The sequence below is a fragment of the Oncorhynchus nerka genome, unplaced genomic scaffold (assembly GCF_034236695.1).
Source record: "Oncorhynchus nerka isolate Pitt River unplaced genomic scaffold, Oner_Uvic_2.0 unplaced_scaffold_1036, whole genome shotgun sequence".
Lineage (NCBI taxonomy): Eukaryota > Metazoa > Chordata > Actinopteri > Salmoniformes > Salmonidae > Oncorhynchus > Oncorhynchus nerka.
In genome coordinates this window covers 134,613-152,500 of record NW_027040268.1, presented here as the reverse complement: position 1 = coordinate 152,500, position 17,888 = coordinate 134,613, and the positions used below count along the sequence as shown (strand labels likewise).

The window sequence follows — 17,888 nt, the reverse complement described above, 5'->3', positions numbered from 1 at the left end:
CGTCGGCAAACTTAATAATGTTTGAGTCGTGTTTGGCCACGCAGTCGTGGGTGAACAGGGAAAACAGGAGGGGACTAAGCACGCACCCGAGGGGCCCCCGTGTTGAAGGTCAGCATGGCGGATGTGTCGTTGCCTACCCTCACCACCTCGAGGCTGCCTGTCAGGAAGTCCAGGATCTAGTTAGAGGGAGGTGTTTAATCCCGGGTTCCTTAGTTTAGTGATGAGCTTGGAGGGTACTAGGATGTTGAACGCTGAGCTGTAGTCAATGAACAGCATACTCACGAAGGTGTTCCTCTTGTCCAGTTGGGAAAGGGCAGTGTGGAGTGCAATAGAGATTGCATCATCTGTGGATCTGTTGGGGCGGTATGGGAATTGGAGTGGGTCTAGGGTGTCTGGGATGATTGTGTTGATGTGAGCCATGACCAGCCTTTCAAAGCATTTCATGGTAACAGACGCGAGTGCTACTGGGCGGAAGTCATTTCATTGGTTAAAATGGCAGGTTACCATGGCATTCTCGGGCACAGAGACTATGGTGGTCAGCTTTAAACATGTAGGTATTACAGACTGGGTCGGGGGGAGAGGTTGAAAATGTCTAGGAAGACACTTGCCATCTGGTGAACGCATGCTCTGAGGACACGTCATGGTAATCCGTCTGGCCCTGCGGCCTTGTGAATGTTAACCTGTTTAAAGGTCTTGCTCGCATCGGCTACGGAGAGCGTGATCACACAGTCGTTTCGAACAGCTGGTGCTCTCATGCATGGTTCAGTTTTGCTTGTCTCAAAGTGAGCGAAGAACGCATTTAGCTCGTCTTGAAGGCTCGCGTCACTGGGCAGCTTGCGGCTGGGTTTCCCTTTGTATTCTGTGAACGTTAGCAAGCCCTGCCACATCCGATGAGCGTCGGAGCCGGTGTATTAGGATTCGATCTTAATCCTGTATTGACGCTTTGCCTGTTTGATGGTTCATTGGACGGCGTAGCGGGATTTATTATAAGCGTCCGGATTAGTGACCCGCTCCTTGAAAGTCGTCAGCTTTAGCCTTTAGTTCAGTATGAATGTCGCCTGTAATCCAGGGCTTCTGGTTGGGATATGTACGAATGGTTACTGGAGACGATGTCGCCGATGCACTTAATAATTGGGGCCGGTGGTAAACTCCTCAATGCCATGGGATGAATCCCGGGAACAGATTCCACTCTGTTCTGGCGAACCAGTCCTGTAGTAATGGACCACTTCCGTATGGAGCGCCTCACTGTTACTTCCTGTTTGACTTTTTGCTTGTGAGGAGGAACCAGGTTGTGATTAGAAAGGAAGAGGAAAAAGAGACCCACTTGATGGCCTGCGCCCCGGGTCTCTGGGAGACGGTGGTACTGGGTTGTGATTAGAGACGGTGGTACTGGGTTGTGATTAGGGACGGTGGTACTGGGTTGTGATTAGGGACAGGTCTCTGGGAGACGGTGGTACTGGGTTGTGATTAGGGACAGGTCTCTGGGAGACGGTGGTACTGGGTTGTGATTAGGGACAGGTCTCTGGGAGACGGTGGTACTGGGTTGTGATTAGGGACGGTGGTACTGGGTTGTGATTAGGGACGGGTCTCTGGGAGACGGTGGTACTGGGTTGTGATTAGGGACGGGTCTCTGGGAGACGGTGGTACTGGGTTGTGATTAGGGACGGTGGTGCTGGGTTGTGATTAGGGACGGGTCTCTGGGAGACGGTGGTACTGGGTTGTGATTAGGGACGGTGGTACTGGGTTGTGATTAGGGACGGGTCTCTAGGAGACGGTGGTACTGGGTTGTGATTAGAGACAGGTCTCTAGGAGACGGTGGTACTGGGTTGTGATTAGAGACGGTAGTACTGGGTTGTGATTAGAGACGGTGGTACTGGGTTGTGATTAGAGACGGTGGTACTGGGTTGTGATTAGGGACGGTGGTACTGGGTTGTGATTAGGGACGGTGGTACTGGGTTGTGATTAGGGACGGTGGTACTGGGTTGTGATTAGGGACGGTGGTACTGGGTTGTGATTAGGGACGGTGGTACTGGGTTGTGATTAGGGACGGTGGTACTGGGTTGTGATTAGGGACGGTGGTACTGGGTTGTGATTAGGGACGGTGGTACTGGGTTGTGATTAGAGACGGTGGTACTGGGTTGTGATTAGGGACAGGTCTCTGGGAGACGGTGGTACTGGGTTGTGATTAGGGACGGGTCTCTGGGAGACGGTGGTGCTGGGTTGTGATTAGGGACGGTGGTACTGGGTTGTGATTAGGGACGGGTCTCTGGGAGACGGTGGTGCTGGGTTGTGATTAGAGACGGTGGTACTGGGTTGTGATTAGGGACGGGTCTCTGGGAGACGGTGGTGCTGGGTTGTGATTAGAGACGGTGGTACTGGGTTGTGATTAGGGACGGGTCTCTGGGAGACGGTGGTACTGGGTTGTGATTAGGGACGGGTCTCTGGGAGACGGTGGTACTGGGTTGTGATTAGGGACGGTGGTACTGGGTTGTGATTAGGGACGGTGGTACTGGGTTGTGATTAGAGACGGTGGTACTGGGTTGTGATTAAGGACGGTGGTACTGGGTTGTGATTAGGGACAGGTCTCTGGGAGACGGTGGTACTGGGTTGTGATTAGGGACGGTGGTACTGGGTTGTGATTAGGGACGGTGGTACTGGGTTGTGATTAGGGACGGTGGTACTGGGTTGTGATTAGGGACGGTGGTACTGGGTTGTGATTAGGGACGGTGGTACTGGGTTGTGATTAGGGACGGTGGTACTGGGTTGTGATTAGGGACGGTGGTACTGGGTTGTGATTAGAGACGGTGGTACTGGGTTGTGATTAGGGACGGGTCTCTAGGAGACGGTGGTACTGGGTTGTGATTAGGGACGGGTCTCTAGGAGACGGTGGTACTGGGTTGTGATTAGGGACGGGTCTCTGGGAGACGGTGGTACTGGGTTGTGATTAGAGAAAGGAAGAGAAAGACCCACTTGATGGCCTGAGCCCCGGGTCTCTGGGAGACGGTGGTACTGGATTGTGATTAGGGACGGTGGTACTGGGTTGTGATTAGGGACGGTGGTACTGGGTTGTGATTAGGGACAGTGGTGCTGGGTTGTGATTAGGGACAGTGGTGCTGGGTTGTGATTAGGGACGGTGGTACTGGGTTGTGATTAGGGACGGTGGTACTGGGTTGTGATTAGGGACGGTGGTACTGGGTTGTGATTAGGGACAGTGGTGCTGGGTTGTGATTAGGGACGGTGGTACTGGGTTGTGATTAGGGACGGTGGTACTGGGTTGTGATTAGAGAAAGGAAGAGGAAAGACCCACTTGATGGCCTGCGCCCCGGGTCTCTGGGAGACGGTGGTGCTGAGGTCGATCATCTGGATCTTCAGGATCTCTGGGACGTTGGGCTCCTCCCTCACCGTGATGGACGTACGGAACAGCTTGAAGGTCACCACCACTGCTACGTACTGGAGAGCACAGAGAGGCACACAGGGGAATAAACACACACAGAGAGGCATACAGGAGAATAAACACACACACACACAGAGAGGCATACAGGGGAATAAACACACACAGAGAGGCATACAGGGGAATAAACACACACACACACACAGAGAGGCATACAGGAGAATAAACACACACAGAGAGGCACACAGGGGTATAAACACACACACACACACAGAGAGGCACACAGGGGTATAAACACACACACACACACACAGAGAGGCATACAGGAGAATAAACACACACAGAGAGGCACACAGGAGAATAAACACACACAGAGAGGCATACAGGGGAATAAACACACACAGAGAGGCATACAGGAGAATAAACACACACACACACACAGAGAGGCACACAGGGGTATAAACACACACACACACACAGAGAGGCATACAGGAGAATAAACACACACAGAGAGGCATACAGGAGAATAAACACACACACACACACACAGAGAGGCACACAGGGGTATAAACACACACACACACACACAGAGAGGCACACAGGGGAATAAACACACACAGAGAGGCATACAGGAGAATAAACACACACACACACACAGAGAGGCACACAGGGGTATAAACACACACACACACACAGAGGCACACAGGGGTATAAACACACACACACAGAGAGGCACACAGGGGTATAAACACACACACACACACACAGAGAGGCACACAGGGGTATAAACACACACACACAGAGAGGCACACAGGGGTATAAACACAGAGGCACAGGTGAAAACGGGCTTTGTTTCTCAGGGAGCTGTCAGTACCGACACAGAAGACAGACAGAGACATACCTGCTTGGGTAAGGCCAGGTTGTTTCTCAGGGAGCTGTCAGTACCAACGCCCGAGGACAGACACAGAGACATACCTGCTTGGGTAAGGCCAGGTTGTTTCCCAGGGAGCTGTCAGTACCAACACAGAGGACAGACACAGAGACATACCTGCTTGGGTAAGGCCAGGTTGTTTCCCAGGGAGCTGTCAGTACCGACACAGAAGACAGAGACATACCTGCTTGGGTAAGGCCAGGTTGTTTCTCAGGGAGCTGTCAGTACCAACACAGAGAACAGACACAGAGACATACCTGCTTGGGTAAGGCCAGGTTGTTTCCCAGGGAGCTGTCAGTACCAACACAGAGAACAGACACAGAGACATACCTGCTTGGGTAAGGCCAGGTTGTTTCTCAGGGAGCTGTCAGTACCAACATAGAGGACAGACACAGAGACATACCTGCTTGGGTAAGGCCAGGTTGTATCCCAGGGAGCTGTCAGTACCGACACAGAAGACAGACACATAGACATACCTGCTTGGGTAAGGCCAGGTTGTTTCCCAGGGAGCTGTCAGTACCGACACAGAAGACAGACAGAGACATACCTGCTTGGGTAAGGCCAGGTTGTGAGAACTACCACTGTATCCGATGGCCGTGTAGAGTTTAGCCTTCTCATCAGCAGACATCAACTCTTCAATGCCTGTACCTGAAAAAGGGGAGGGTTAAACATGAGGAACACCAATCAATGACGGTTAAACAAACAGAACACCAATCAATGATGGTCAAACAAACAGAACACCAATCAATGTGTTCCCTGGTGTTCTCAAGGTTCCACGTGAGGACGATCAGGGACCGTATTCATCAAGAGTCTCAGAGTAGGACTGTAGGGCTGATCTAACATCAGTTTAACCTTTTACGTTATAATGAATAAGGCTATATGGACAAAGTGGACCTGCTCTGAGATCAGAACTCCAAGTCTAAAACACAATGCACTGTAGCCTTGTCTCTCATTGAGGACAGAGGATTGAGAATGCTGGTCGTTAGTCTCTGGAGGGTTAGCTGGTCGTTAGTCTCTGGAGGGTTAGCTGGTCGTTAGTCTCTGGAGGGTTAGCTGGTCGTTGGTCTCTGGAGGGTTAGCTGGTCGTTGGTCTCTGGAGGGTTAGCTGGTCGTTAGTCTCTGGAGGGTTAGCTGGTCGTTGGTCTCTGGAGGGTTAGCTGGTCGTTGGTCTCTGGAGGGTTAGCTGGTCGTTAGTCTCTGGAGGGTTAGCTGGTCGTTAGTCTCTGGAGGGTTAGCTGGTCGTTAGTCTCTGGAGGGTTAGCTGGTCGTTAGTCTCTGGAGGGTTAGCTGGTCGTTAGTCTCTGGAGGGTTAGCTGGTCGTTAGTCTCTGGAGGGTTAGCTGGTCGTTAGTCTCTGGAGGGTTAGCTGGTCGTTAGTCTCTGGAGGGTTAGCTGGTCGTTAGTCTCTGGAGGGTTAGCTGGTCTCTCTGGAGGGTTAGCTGGTCGTTAGTCTCTGGAGGGTTAGCTGGTCGTTAGTCTCTGGAGGGTTAGCTGGTCGTTAGTCTCTGGAGGGTTAGCTGGTCGTTAGTCTCTGGAGGGTTAGCTGGTCGTTAGTCTCTGGAGGGTTAGCTGGTCGTTAGTCTCTGGAGGGTTAGCTGGTCGTTAGTCTCTGGAGGGTTAGCTGGTCGTTAGTCTCTGGAGGGTTAGCTGGTCGTTAGTCTCTGGAGGGTTAGCTGGTCGTTAGTCTCTGGAGGGTTAGCTGGTCGTTAGTCTCTGGAGGGTTAGCTGGTCGTTAGTCTCTGGAGGGTTAGCTGGTCGTTAGTCTCTGGAGGGTTAGCTGGTCGTTAGTCTCTGGAGGGTTAGCTGGTCGTTAGTCTCTGGAGGGTTAGCTGGTCGTTAGTCTCTGGAGGGTTAGCTGGTCGTTAGTCTCTGGAGGGTTAGCTGGTCGTTAGTCTCTGGAGGGTTAGCTGGTCGTTAGTCTCTGGAGGGTTAGCTGGTCGTTGGTCTCGAGGGTTAGCTGGTCGTTGGTCTCGAGGGTTAGCTGGTCGTTGGTCTCTCGAGGGTTAGCTGGTCGTTGGTCTCTCGAGGGTTAGCTGGTCGTTGGTCTCTCGAGGGTTAGCTGGTCGTTGGTCTCTCGAGGGTTAGCTGGTCGTTGGTCTCTCGAGGGTTAGCTAGTCGTTGGTCTCTTGAGGTTTAGCTGGTCGTTAGTCTCTTGAGGGTTAGCTGGTCGTTAGTTTGTTAGTCTCTTGAGGGTTAGCTGGTCGTTAGTCTCTTGAGGGTTAGCTGGTCGTTAGTTTGTTAGTCTGTGGAGGGTTAGCTGGTCGTTAGTTTCTGGAGGGTTAGCTGGTCGTTAGTTTCTGGAGGGTTAGCTGGTCGTTAGTTTGTTACTCTCTGGAGGGTTAGCTGGTCGTTAGTTTGTTAGTCTCTTGAGGGTTAGCTGGTCGTTAGTTTGTTAGTCTCTTGAGGGTTAGCTGGTCGTTAGTTTGTTAGTCTCTTGAGGGTTAGCTGGTCGTTAGTCTCTTGAGGGTTAGCTGGTCGTTAGTTTCTGGAGGGTTAGCTGGTCGTTAGTTTCTGGAGGGTTAGCTGGTCGTTAGTTTGTTACTCTCTGGAGGGTTAGCTGGTCGTTAGTTTGTTAGTCTCTTGAGGGTTAGCTGGTCGTTAGTTTGTTAGTCTCTTGAGGGTTAGCTGGTCGTTAGTTTGTTAGTCTCTTGAGGGTTAGCTGGTCGTTAGTTTGTTAGTCTGTGGAGGGTTAGCTGGTCGTTAGTTTCTGGAGGGTTAGCTGGTCGTTAGTTTCTGGAGGGTTAGCTGGTCGTTAGTTTGTTACTCTCTGGAGGGTTAGCTGGTCGTTAGTTTGTTAGTCTCTTGAGGGTTAGCTGGTCGTTAGTTTGTTAGTCTCTTGAGGGTTAGCTGGTCGTTAGTTTGTTAGTCTCTTGAGGGTTAGCTGGTCGTTAGTTTGTTAGTCTGTGGAGGGTTAGCTGGTCGTTAGTTTGTTAGTCTCTTGAGGATTAGCTGGTCGTTAGTCTCCGGAGGGTTAGCTGGTCGTTAGTCTCCGGAGGGTTAGCTGGTCCTTAGTCTCTTGAGGGTTAGCTGGTCGTTAGTCTCTTTAGGGTTAGCTGGTTGTTAGTCTCTTGAGGGTTAGCTGGTCGTTAGTCTGCTAGTCTCTTGAGGGTTAGCTGGTCGTTAGTCTGCTAGTCTCTTGAGGGTTAGCTGGTCGTTAGTCTGCTAGTCTCTTGAGGGTTAGCTGGTCGTTAGTCTGCTAGTCTCTTGAGGGTTAGCTGGTCGTTAGTCTCCGGAGGGTTAGCTGGTCGTTAGTCTCCGGAGGGTTAGCTGGTCGTTAGTCTCCGGAGGGTTAGCTGGTCCTTAGTCTCCGGAGGGTTAGCTGGTCCTTAGTCTCCGGAGGGTTAGCTGGTCCTTAGTCTCCGGAGGGTTAGCTGGTCCTTAGTCTCCGGAGGGTTAGCTGGTCCTTAGTCTCCGGAGGGTTAGCTGGTCCTTAGTCTCCGGAGGGTTAGCTGGTCCTTAGTCTCCGGAGGGTTAGCTGGTCCTTAGTCTCTGGAGGGTTAGCTGGTCCTTAGTCTCTGGAGGGTTAGCTGGTCCTTAGTCTCTGGAGGGTTAGCTGGTCCTTAGTCTCTGGAGGGTTAGCTGGTCCTTAGTCTCTGGAGGGTTAGCTGGTCCTTAGTCTCTGGAGGGTTAGCTGGTCCTTAGTCTCTGGAGGGTTAGCTGGTCCTTAGTCTCTGGAGGGTTAGCTGGTCCTTAGTCTCTGGAGGGTTAGCTGGTCCTTAGTCTCTGGAGGGTTAGCTGGTCCTTAGTCTCTGGAGGGTTAGCTGGTCCTTAGTCTCTGGAGGGTTAGCTGGTCCTTAGTCTCTGGAGGGTTAGCTGGTCCTTAGTCTCTGGAGGGTTAGCTGGTCCTTAGTCTCTGGAGGGTTAGCTGGTCCTTAGTCTCTGGAGGGTTAGCTGGTCCTTAGTCTCTGGAGGGTTAGCTGGTCCTTAGTCTCTGGAGGGTTAGCTGGTCCTTAGTCTCTGGAGGGTTAGCTGGTCCTTAGTCTCTGGAGGGTTAGCTGGTCCTTAGTCTCTGGAGGGTTAGCTGGTCGTTAGTCTCTGGAGGGTTAGCTGGTCGTTAGTCTCTGGAGGGTTAGCTGGTCGTTAGTCTCTGGAGGGTTAGCTGGTCGTTAGTCTCTGGAGGGTTAGCTGGTCGTTAGTCTCTGGAGGGTTAGCTGGTCGTTGGTCTCGAGGGTTAGCTGGTCGTTGGTCTCGAGGGTTAGCTGGTCGTTGGTCTCGAGGGTTAGCTGGTCGTTGGTCTCGAGGGTTAGCTGGTCGTTGGTCTCGAGGGTTAGCTGGTCGTTGGTCTCTTGAGGGTTAGCTGGTCGTTGGTCTCTTGAGGGTTAGCTGGTCGTTGGTCTCTTGAGGGTTAGCTGGTCGTTGGTCTCTTGAGGGTTAGCTGGTCGTTGGTCTCTTGAGGGTTAGCTGGTCGTTGGTCTCTTGAGGGTTAGCTGGTCGTTAGTCTTTTGAGGGTTAGCTGGTCGTTAGTCTCTTGAGGGTTAGCTGGTCGTTAGTTTGTTAGTCTCTTGAGGGTTAGCTGGTCGTTAGTCTCTTGAGGGTTAGCTGGTCGTTAGTTTGTTAGTCTGTGGAGGGTTAGCTGGTCGTTAGTATGTTAGTCTCTTGAGGGTTAGCTGGTCGTTAGTTTCTGGAGGGTTAGCTGGTCGTTAGTTTGTTAGTCTCTTGAGGGTTAGCTGGTCGTTAGTTTGTTAGTCTGTGGAGGGTTAGCTGGTTGTTAGTTTGTTAGTCTCTCGAGGGTTAGCTGGTTGTTAGTCTCTTGAGGGTTAGCTGGTCGTTATTCTGCTAGTCTCTTGAGGGTTAGCTGGTCGTTTGTTTGTTAGTCTCTTGAGGGTTAGCTGGTCATTAGTTTGTTAGTCTCTTGAGGGTTAGCTGGACGTTAGTTTGTTAGTCTCTTGAGGGTTAGCTGGTCATTAGTTTGTTAGTCTCTTGAGGGTTAGCTGGACGTTAGTTTGTTAGTCTCTTGAGGGTTAGCTGGTCGTAAGTTTGTTAGTATCTTGAGACTAACAAGAGTGGCCTGTTCATTGGTTACCTGTTCCTGATTTTGTGTGTGTGTGCGCGCGTGTGTGGTAACTGAGGAGTTCTCACCCTCTTCCTCCTGGGTTTCCTGTTCCTGCTCTTTCTTCTTCCCTTCCTTCCTTCCAAAGAAGCTGCTGAAAAACCCTCCTCCCTGCTTCTGGCCGGCCACAGCCTTCTTAGCTACCACCTTCTGCCCTGACCGGATCACCTGGAGGAGGGAGGAGGAGGGAAGGAGAGGAGGGAGGGAGAGAGGAGGGAGAGGAGGGAGGGGGAGAGAGGAGGGAGGGGGAGGGAGGGGGAGAGGAGGAGGAGGGAGAGAGAGACAGGAGGAGGGAGGGAGGGAGGGAGGGAGGGGGAGGGAGGGGGAGGGAGAGAGAGAGAGACGGAGGGAGGGAGGGAGGGAGAGAGAGACGGAGGGAGGGAGGGAGGGAGAGAGAGACAGGAGGAGGGAGGGAGGGAGAGAGAGACAGGAGGAGGGAGGGAGGGAGAGAGAGACAGGAGGAGGGAGGGAAAGAGAGAGAGACAGGAGGAGGGAGGGAGGGAGAGAGAGACAGGAGGAGGGAGGGAGGGAGAGAGAGACAGGAGGAGGGAGGGAGGGAGAGAGAGACAGGAGGAGGGAGGGAGGGAGAGAGAGACAGGAGGAGGGAGGGAGGGAGAGAGAGACAGGAGGAGGGAGGGAGGGAGAGAGAGAAGGAGGAGGGAGGGAGGGAGAGACAGGAGGAGGGAGGGAGGGAGGGAGAGAGACAGGAGGAGGGAGGGAGGGAGAGAGAGAGGGAGGGAGGGAGAGAGAGACAGGAGGAGGGAGGGAGGGAGAGAGAGACAGGAGGAGGGAGGGAGGGAGAGAGAGACAGGAGGAGGGAGGGAGGAGACAGGAGGAGGGAGGGAGAGACAGGAGGAGGGAGGGAGAGACAGGAGGAGGGAGGGAGGGAGAGAGAGAGAGAGAGAGGAGGAGGGAGGGAGGGAGGGAGAGAGAGGAGGAGGGAGGGAAAGACAGGAGGAGGGAGGGAGAGACAGGAGGAGGGAGGGAGAGACAGGAGGAGGGAGGGAGAGACAGGAGGAGGGAGGGAGAGACAGGAGGAGGGAGGGAGAGAGGGAGGAGGGAGGGGGAGACAGGAGGAGGGAGGGGGAGACAGGAGGAGAGAGGGGGAAAGAGACAAAAGCAGGAGGGAGAGAGGAGGAGGAGGGAGAGAGACAGGAGGGAGGGTGACAGACAGACAGGAGGAGGAGAAAGCCAGGAGAGAGACAGACAGGAGGAGGGAGACAGACAGACAGGAGGGAGGGTGACAGACAGACAGGAGGGAGGGTGACAGACAGACAGGAGGAGGAGAAAGCAAGGAGAGAGACAGACAGGAGGAGGGAGGGATATAGGAGGAGGGAGGGAGGGATATAGGAGGAGGGAGGGAGGGAGATAGGAGGAGGGAGGGAGGGAGATAGGAGGAGGGAGGGAGACAGAGATAGTTCAGACACAGGTCCATGGGGAGAACCCTCCACAAAACCCCCATTGACCTGGTTTGTAAAAACCCCAGTGGTATACTGTAGATGCCTCCCGGTTACAACAGATATTAGACAAACCTCCATCTGTGCTTGTTGCCGGGCCAACGTGATGTTGAAGACATCCAGGCTCTTCTCCAGGTCCTGTATCTGCTTCTCTTGGTCCTCTCGGAGTTTGCCCTGTGTTGTCAGTAGTTTGGCCTTGTAGGCTGCCCTGTAGGTCTTCAGAGTGTGGCGGTGCTTCCTGATGTTGGACCACGACCACATCTGGTTGAAACGTCTGACGTGAACGTCCAGGATGCTGTTCATACTGTACTTCCACCTGGAAACAGCGCCACACTACCGTTAAGGTGCTGAGATGGAGATCAGTGGGCTTTGTCTAATAAAACCTCAAGATGAAACTCCCATCCCAACAACACGTCTGCAGGTATACATCTTTCAATTAGGATTGAAGACAACAACAACAAATCAGAAAAGTTCAAATTGTTTTGACACCATCCTGATAAACAGATACCATGAACAACGTTGACTAGTACTGCTCTTTAGGATGTATGGAGTGGTGACTGGTTGGTTGGCTGACTGGCTGGTTGGCTGGCTGACTGGTTGGTTTGCTGACTGGCTGGTTGGCTGGCTGGCTGACTGGCTGGTTGGCTGGCTGACTGGTTGGCTGGCTGGCTGGCTGGCTGGCTGGTTTGTTGGCTGACAATGGTTGGCTGGTTGACTGACTGGCTGGCTGGCTGGCTGACTGACTGACTGACTGACTGGCTGACTGGCTGACTGGTTGACTGGTTGACTTACCAGTGCTTGGCATTTGTGTGTACTGGTACATCAGGTCTGAACTTCCTGTAGGGTCCATTCTTCACCATACAGTCTATAGACTCTAGCAGGTCCACCATGGTTAGGTACTGAACAGGAAGAGACAAGATTATATCAGACTCTAGCAGGTCCACCATGGTTAGGTACTGAACAGGAAGAGACAACATGATATCAGTCTATAGACTCTAGCAGGTCCACCATGGTTAGGTACTGAACAGGAAGAGACTAGATTATATCAGTCTATAGACTCTAGCAGGTCCACCATGGTTAGGTACTGAACAGGAAGAGACTAGATTATATCAGACTCTAGCAGGTCCACCATGGTTAGGTACTGAACAGGAAGAGACAACATGATATCAGTCTATAGACTCTAGCAGGTCCACCATGGTTAGGTACTGAACAGGAAGAGACAAGATTATATCAGACTCAACGTCAACAGTGAAGAGGCGACTCCGGGATGCTGGCCTTCTAGGCAGAGTTCCTCTGTCCAGACTCAACGTCAACAGTGAAGAGGTGACTCTGGGATGCTGGCCTTCTAGGCAGAGTTCCTCTGTCCAGACTCAACGTCAACAGTGAAGAGGTGACTCTGGGATGCTGGCCTTCTAGGCAGAGTTCCTCTGTCCAGACTCAACGTCAACAGTGAAGAGGTGACTCCGGGATGCTGGCATTCCTCTGTCCAGTGTCTGTGTTCTTTTGCCCATCTTAATCTTTTATTTTTATTGGCCAGTCTGAGATATGGATTTTTTTCCCAACTCTGCCTTGAAGGCCAGCATTCCAGAGTCGCCTCTTCACTGTTGACGTTGAGACTGGTGTTTTGCGGGTACTATTTAATGATGCTGCCAAATGAGAACTTGTGAGGCGTCTGTTTCTCAAACTAGACACTCTAATGTACTTGTCCTCTTGCTCAGTTGTGCACCGGGGCCTACCAGTCTTTCTATTCTGGTTAGAGCCAGTTTGCTCTGTTCTGTGAAGGGAGTAGTACACAGCGCTGTACAAGATCTTCAGTTTCTTTCTATTTCACATAGATGCTCTGATACAGATGCTCTGTCAGTCCATTCAACTAGGTTTTAGTAACAAAACAAGCACATAGATGCTCTGATACAGATGCTCTGTCAGTCCATTCAACTAGGTTTTAGTAACAAAACAAACACATAGATGCTCTGATACAGATGCTCTGTCAGTCCATCCAACTAGGTTTTAGTAGGACAAAACAAACACATAGATGCTCTGTCAGTCCATTCAACTAGGTTTTAGTAGGACAAAACAAGCACATAGATGCTCTGATACAGATGCTCTGTCAGTCCATCCAACTAGGTTTTAGTAGGACAAAACAAGCACATAGATGCTCTGATACAGATGCTCTGTCAGTCCATTCAACTAGGTTTTAGTAGGACAAAACAAACACATTATCAACTACTGGAAAACAAGCAAAAGGAAGGTTTGTAACAAAACAATGCACTAGATGCTGTCTCTGTGTCCATTGTAGGTTTTAGTAGAGACAAAACAAGTCACATGTGTATGCTCTGAATCTGTCCATTCAACTGTGTGTGTGTGTGTGAGAGAACTGGTCATGTGTCTCTGTGTGATGTGTGTGTGAGTGTTTTGTGCTAGTTTTAGTAACAAAACAAGCACTGTGTGTGCTGAATCTGGTTTTAGTAACAAAACAAACATAGATGCATAGATGCTCTGTAGATTCAACTGGTCAAAACAAGCACATAGTGTGTGTGTGTCTGTGTGTGTCTGGTCCAACTAGGTTTTAGTAACTGTGTGTGTGTGTCTGTGTCTGTGTGTGTGTGTGTGTGTGTGTGTGTGTGTACCTGTGGTCTGGTCATCTCTACTGCTGCATTCTGAACCTCCAGATGCAGGCTGGCAGACTTCAACTCAATCTCAACTATTACCATTTTAGCAGAGGCAAAGATTTTGAAAGTGCATGGGGGAGAAAGAGAAAAGAAGAGAGGAGAACATCCTATGATGCTCTGAATATGAGACCAGCATCTTGACGGATCATTCCCCTCCAACTAGGTTTTAGTAACAAAACAAGACACCGTGCTCATTGGAGAATCTCTAATGCTCCTTAGTCCAGGATTAGCATTCATCTCAATCCTAGACTCAGACAGTCACAAGACGCTCACAAGACAGAGACAGACAGACAGTCACAAGACCCAGTCAGATAGACAGACAGTCACAAGACGCTCAGAGACAGACAGACACAAGACCTCAGACAGACAGTCACAAGACGCTCAGATACAGACAGACACAAGTCAGCTCAGACACAGACAGTCAAGTCACAAGTCGCTCCAGACTAGAGGGTCACAAGTCGCTCAGAGACAGACAGACACAAGTCGCTCAGAGACAGACAGACACAAGACGCTCAGAGACAGACAGACACAAGACGCTCTGAGACAGACAGAACCAAGACGCTCAGAGACAGACACAAGACGTTTTACACAAGACGCTCAGAGACAGACACAAGACAGAGACAGACAGACACAAGATGCTCAGAGACAGAGACAGACAGTCACAAGACTCAGAGACAGACAGTCACAAGACGCTCAGAGACAGACAGTCACAACTCCAGGTTTCACAAGACGCTCAGAGACAGACAGTCAAAGACAACAGACAGTCACAGGACGCTCAGAGACAGACAGACACAAGACGCTCAGAGACAGACAGACAGAAAGACACTGAGAACAGAGACAACCACATCTACATCATGGAATCTAGTATACACCCAGCCAGTATACACTCAGCCAGTATACACTCAGCCAGTATACACTCAGCCAGTATACACTCAGCCAGTATACACTCAGCCACACTCAGAGTATACACTCAGCCAGTATACACAGATATACACCCAGCCAGTATACACCCAGCCAGTCTACACCCAGCCAGTCACAAAAGCCAGTATACACCCAGTTTTCGGTAGTAGGACAGAATACAAGCACATAGATGCCAGCCAGTATATACCCAGAGTCGGTATACAGCCGGTATACACCCAGCAGTCACCCAAGCCAGTATATACTGTCACATACAGAGCTGCTCTAGAGACAGTCACACCCAGCCGTGTATACACCCAGCCGGTATACACCTCAGCCAGATATACCCAGCCAGTCGGTATACACCCAGACAGATACACCCAGTATACACCCAGCCAGTATATACCCAGCCAGTCGGAAAACAAACACCCAGCCAGTATACACCCAGCCAGTATATACCCAGTCAGTATACACCCAGCCGGTATACACCCAGCCAGTATACACCCAGCCAGTATATACCCAGTCAGTATACACCCAGCCGGTATGGATTGGTATCCTGGATTGGCTGGCTGGTTGCCATGGAGAGTCAAACGAAAACTTTAATTTAAAAAGAATTGATGGAAGGACACCTTTCGCTGTCTTTTGTAATGGAAAGTGTTGATGTGTGTGGTGTGTGTGTGTGGTGTGTGTAGTGTGTGTAGTGTGTGTGTGGTGTGTGGTGTGTGTGTGTGTGTGTGTGTGTGTGTGGTGTGGTGTGTAGAGTCTGTGTCTGTGTGTGGTGTGTGTGTGTAGTGTGTGTGTGGTGTGTGTGGTGTGTGTGTGTGTGTGAGAGAGTCTGGTGTGTGTGTGTCTGTGTGTAGTGTGTGTGTGTGTGTGTGTGTGTGTGTGTGTGTAGTGTGTGTGTGTGTATGAGGTAGAGTGTGTGGTGTGTAGTGTGTGTAGTGTGTGTGTCCAGGGGTGTGTGTGGTGTGTGTGAGTCTGGTCTGTGTGTGTGTGTGTGTGTGTGTGTGTGTGGTGTGTGTCCTGTGTTATATGTAGTGTGTGTGTGTGTGTGTGAGTGTGTGTGTGTGTGTGTGTGTGTGTGTGTGTGTGTGTGTAGTGTGTGGTCATCTACTATATTGGTGTCTTTGATCTCTTGGTCTTAACTGATGCTCCTTCAACTTTTCCTCAGACATTAAAGACAAGGAAGAGGATTAGAAATCACACAGACATGACTAACTCGGCAGAGCATCGTGCTTGCAACACCAGGGGTGTGGGTTCGATTCCCTGACGGGGTTAACCTCTAACCTCTCTAACCTCTCCTCCCTCATTAATATTACAGATCCCTGTATGAGGAACTACAACAACACTGATGGTGTTAACCTCTAACCTCATTATATTATAGATCCCTGTATGAGGTACTACAACAACACTGATGGTGTTAACCTCTAACCTCATTATATTATAGATCCCTGTATGAGGTACTACAACAACACTGATGGTGTTAACCTCTAACCTCTAACCTCATTATATTATAGATCCCTGTATGAGGTACTACTACAACACTGATGGTGTTAACCTCTAACCTCATTATATTATAGATCCCTGTATGAGGTACTACAACAACACTGATGGTGTTAACCTCTAACCTCTCCTCCCTCATTATATTACAGATCCCTGTATGAGGTACTACAACAACACTGATGGTGTTAACCTCTAACCTCATTATATTATAGATCCCTGTATGAGGTACTACAACAACACTGATGGTGTTAACCTCTAATCTCTCCTCCCTCATTATATTACAGATCCCTGTATGAGGTACTACAACAACACTGACGGTGTTAACCTCTAACCTCATTATATTACAGATCCCTGTATGAGGTACTACAACAACACTGATGGTGTTAACCTCTAACCTCATTATATTACAGATCCCTGTATGAGGAACTACAACAACACTGATGGTGTTAACCTCTAACCTCATTATATTACAGATCCCTGTATGAGGTACTACAACAACACTGATGGTGTTAACCTCTAACCTCATTATATTATAGATCCCTGTATGAGGTACTACAACAACACTGATGGTGTTAACCTCTAACCTCATATTATAGATCCCTGTATGAGGTACTACAACAACACTGATGGTGTTAACCTCTAACCTCATTATATTATAGATCCCTGTATGAGGAACTACAACAACACTGATGGTGTTAACCTCTAACCTCATTATATTATAGATCCCTGTATGAGGTACTACAACAACACTGATGGTGTTAACCTCTAACCTCTCCTCCCTCATTATATTACAGATCCCTGTATGAGGTACTACAACAACACTGATGGTGTTAACCTTTAACCTCTAACCTCATTATATTACAGATCCCTGTATGAGGAACTACAACAACACTGATGGTGTTAACCTCTAACCTCATTATATTACAGATCCCTGTATGAGGTACTACAACAACACTGATGGTGTTAACCTCTAACCTCATTATATTATAGATCCCTGTATGAGGTACTACAACAACACTGATGGTGTTAACCTCTAATCTCTCCTCCCTCATTATATTACAGATCCCTGTATGAGGTACTACAACAACACTGACGGTGTTAACCTCTAACCTCATTATATTACAGATCCCTGTATGAGGTACTACAACAACACTGATGGTGTTAACCTTTAACCTCTAACCTCTCCTCCCTCATTATATTACAGATCCCTGTATGAGGAACTACAACAACACTGATGGTGTTAACCTCTAACCTCATTATATTACAGATCCCTGTATGAGGTACTACAACAACACTGATGGTGTTAACCTCTAACCTCATTATATTACAGATCCCTGTATGAGGAACTACAACAACACTGATGGTGTTAACCTCTAACCTCATTATATTATAGATCCCTGTATGAGGTACTACAACAACACTGATGGTGTTAACCTCTAACCTCATTATATTATAGATCCCTGTATGAGGTACTACAACAACACTGATGGTGTTAACCTCTAACCTCATTATATTATAGATCCCTGTATGAGGTACTACAACAACACTGATGGTGTTAACCTCTAACCTCATATTATAGATCCCTGTATGAGGTACTACAACAACACTGATGGTGTTAACCTCTAACCTCATTATATTATAGATCCCTGTATGAGGAACTACAACAACACTGATGGTGTTAACCTCTAACCTCTCCTCCCTCATTATATTACAGATCCCTGTATGAGGTACTACAACAACACTGATGGTGTTAACCTCTAACCTCTCCTCCCTCATTATATTACAGATCCCTGTATGAGGAACTACAACAACACTGATGGTGTTAACCTCTAACCTCATTATATTATAGATCCCTGTATGAGGTACTACAACAACACTGATGGTGTTAACCTCTAACCTCTCCTCCCTCATTATATTACAGATCCCTGTATGAGGAACTACAACAACACAGACAGTGTTAACCTCTAACCTCTCCTCCCTCATTATATTAC

The 17,888-nt window shown here is 49.6% G+C and overlaps 1 protein-coding gene across 1 annotated transcript in view; it reads right to left on the bottom strand.

The window, feature by feature from the left end:
* LOC115120877 (intermembrane lipid transfer protein VPS13C-like) overlaps window positions 1–17,888 on the bottom strand; it is a 99,334-nt gene that overhangs the window by 2,253 nt on the left and 79,193 nt on the right. The window contains 6 exon segments of the mRNA XM_065016312.1: window positions 3,308–3,450; window positions 4,870–4,970; window positions 9,401–9,539; window positions 10,904–11,144; window positions 11,621–11,727; window positions 13,456–13,529. Of these exon segments, the coding sequence (XP_064872384.1) occupies window positions 3,308–3,450; window positions 4,870–4,970; window positions 9,401–9,539; window positions 10,904–11,144; window positions 11,621–11,727; window positions 13,456–13,529 (805 nt within the window).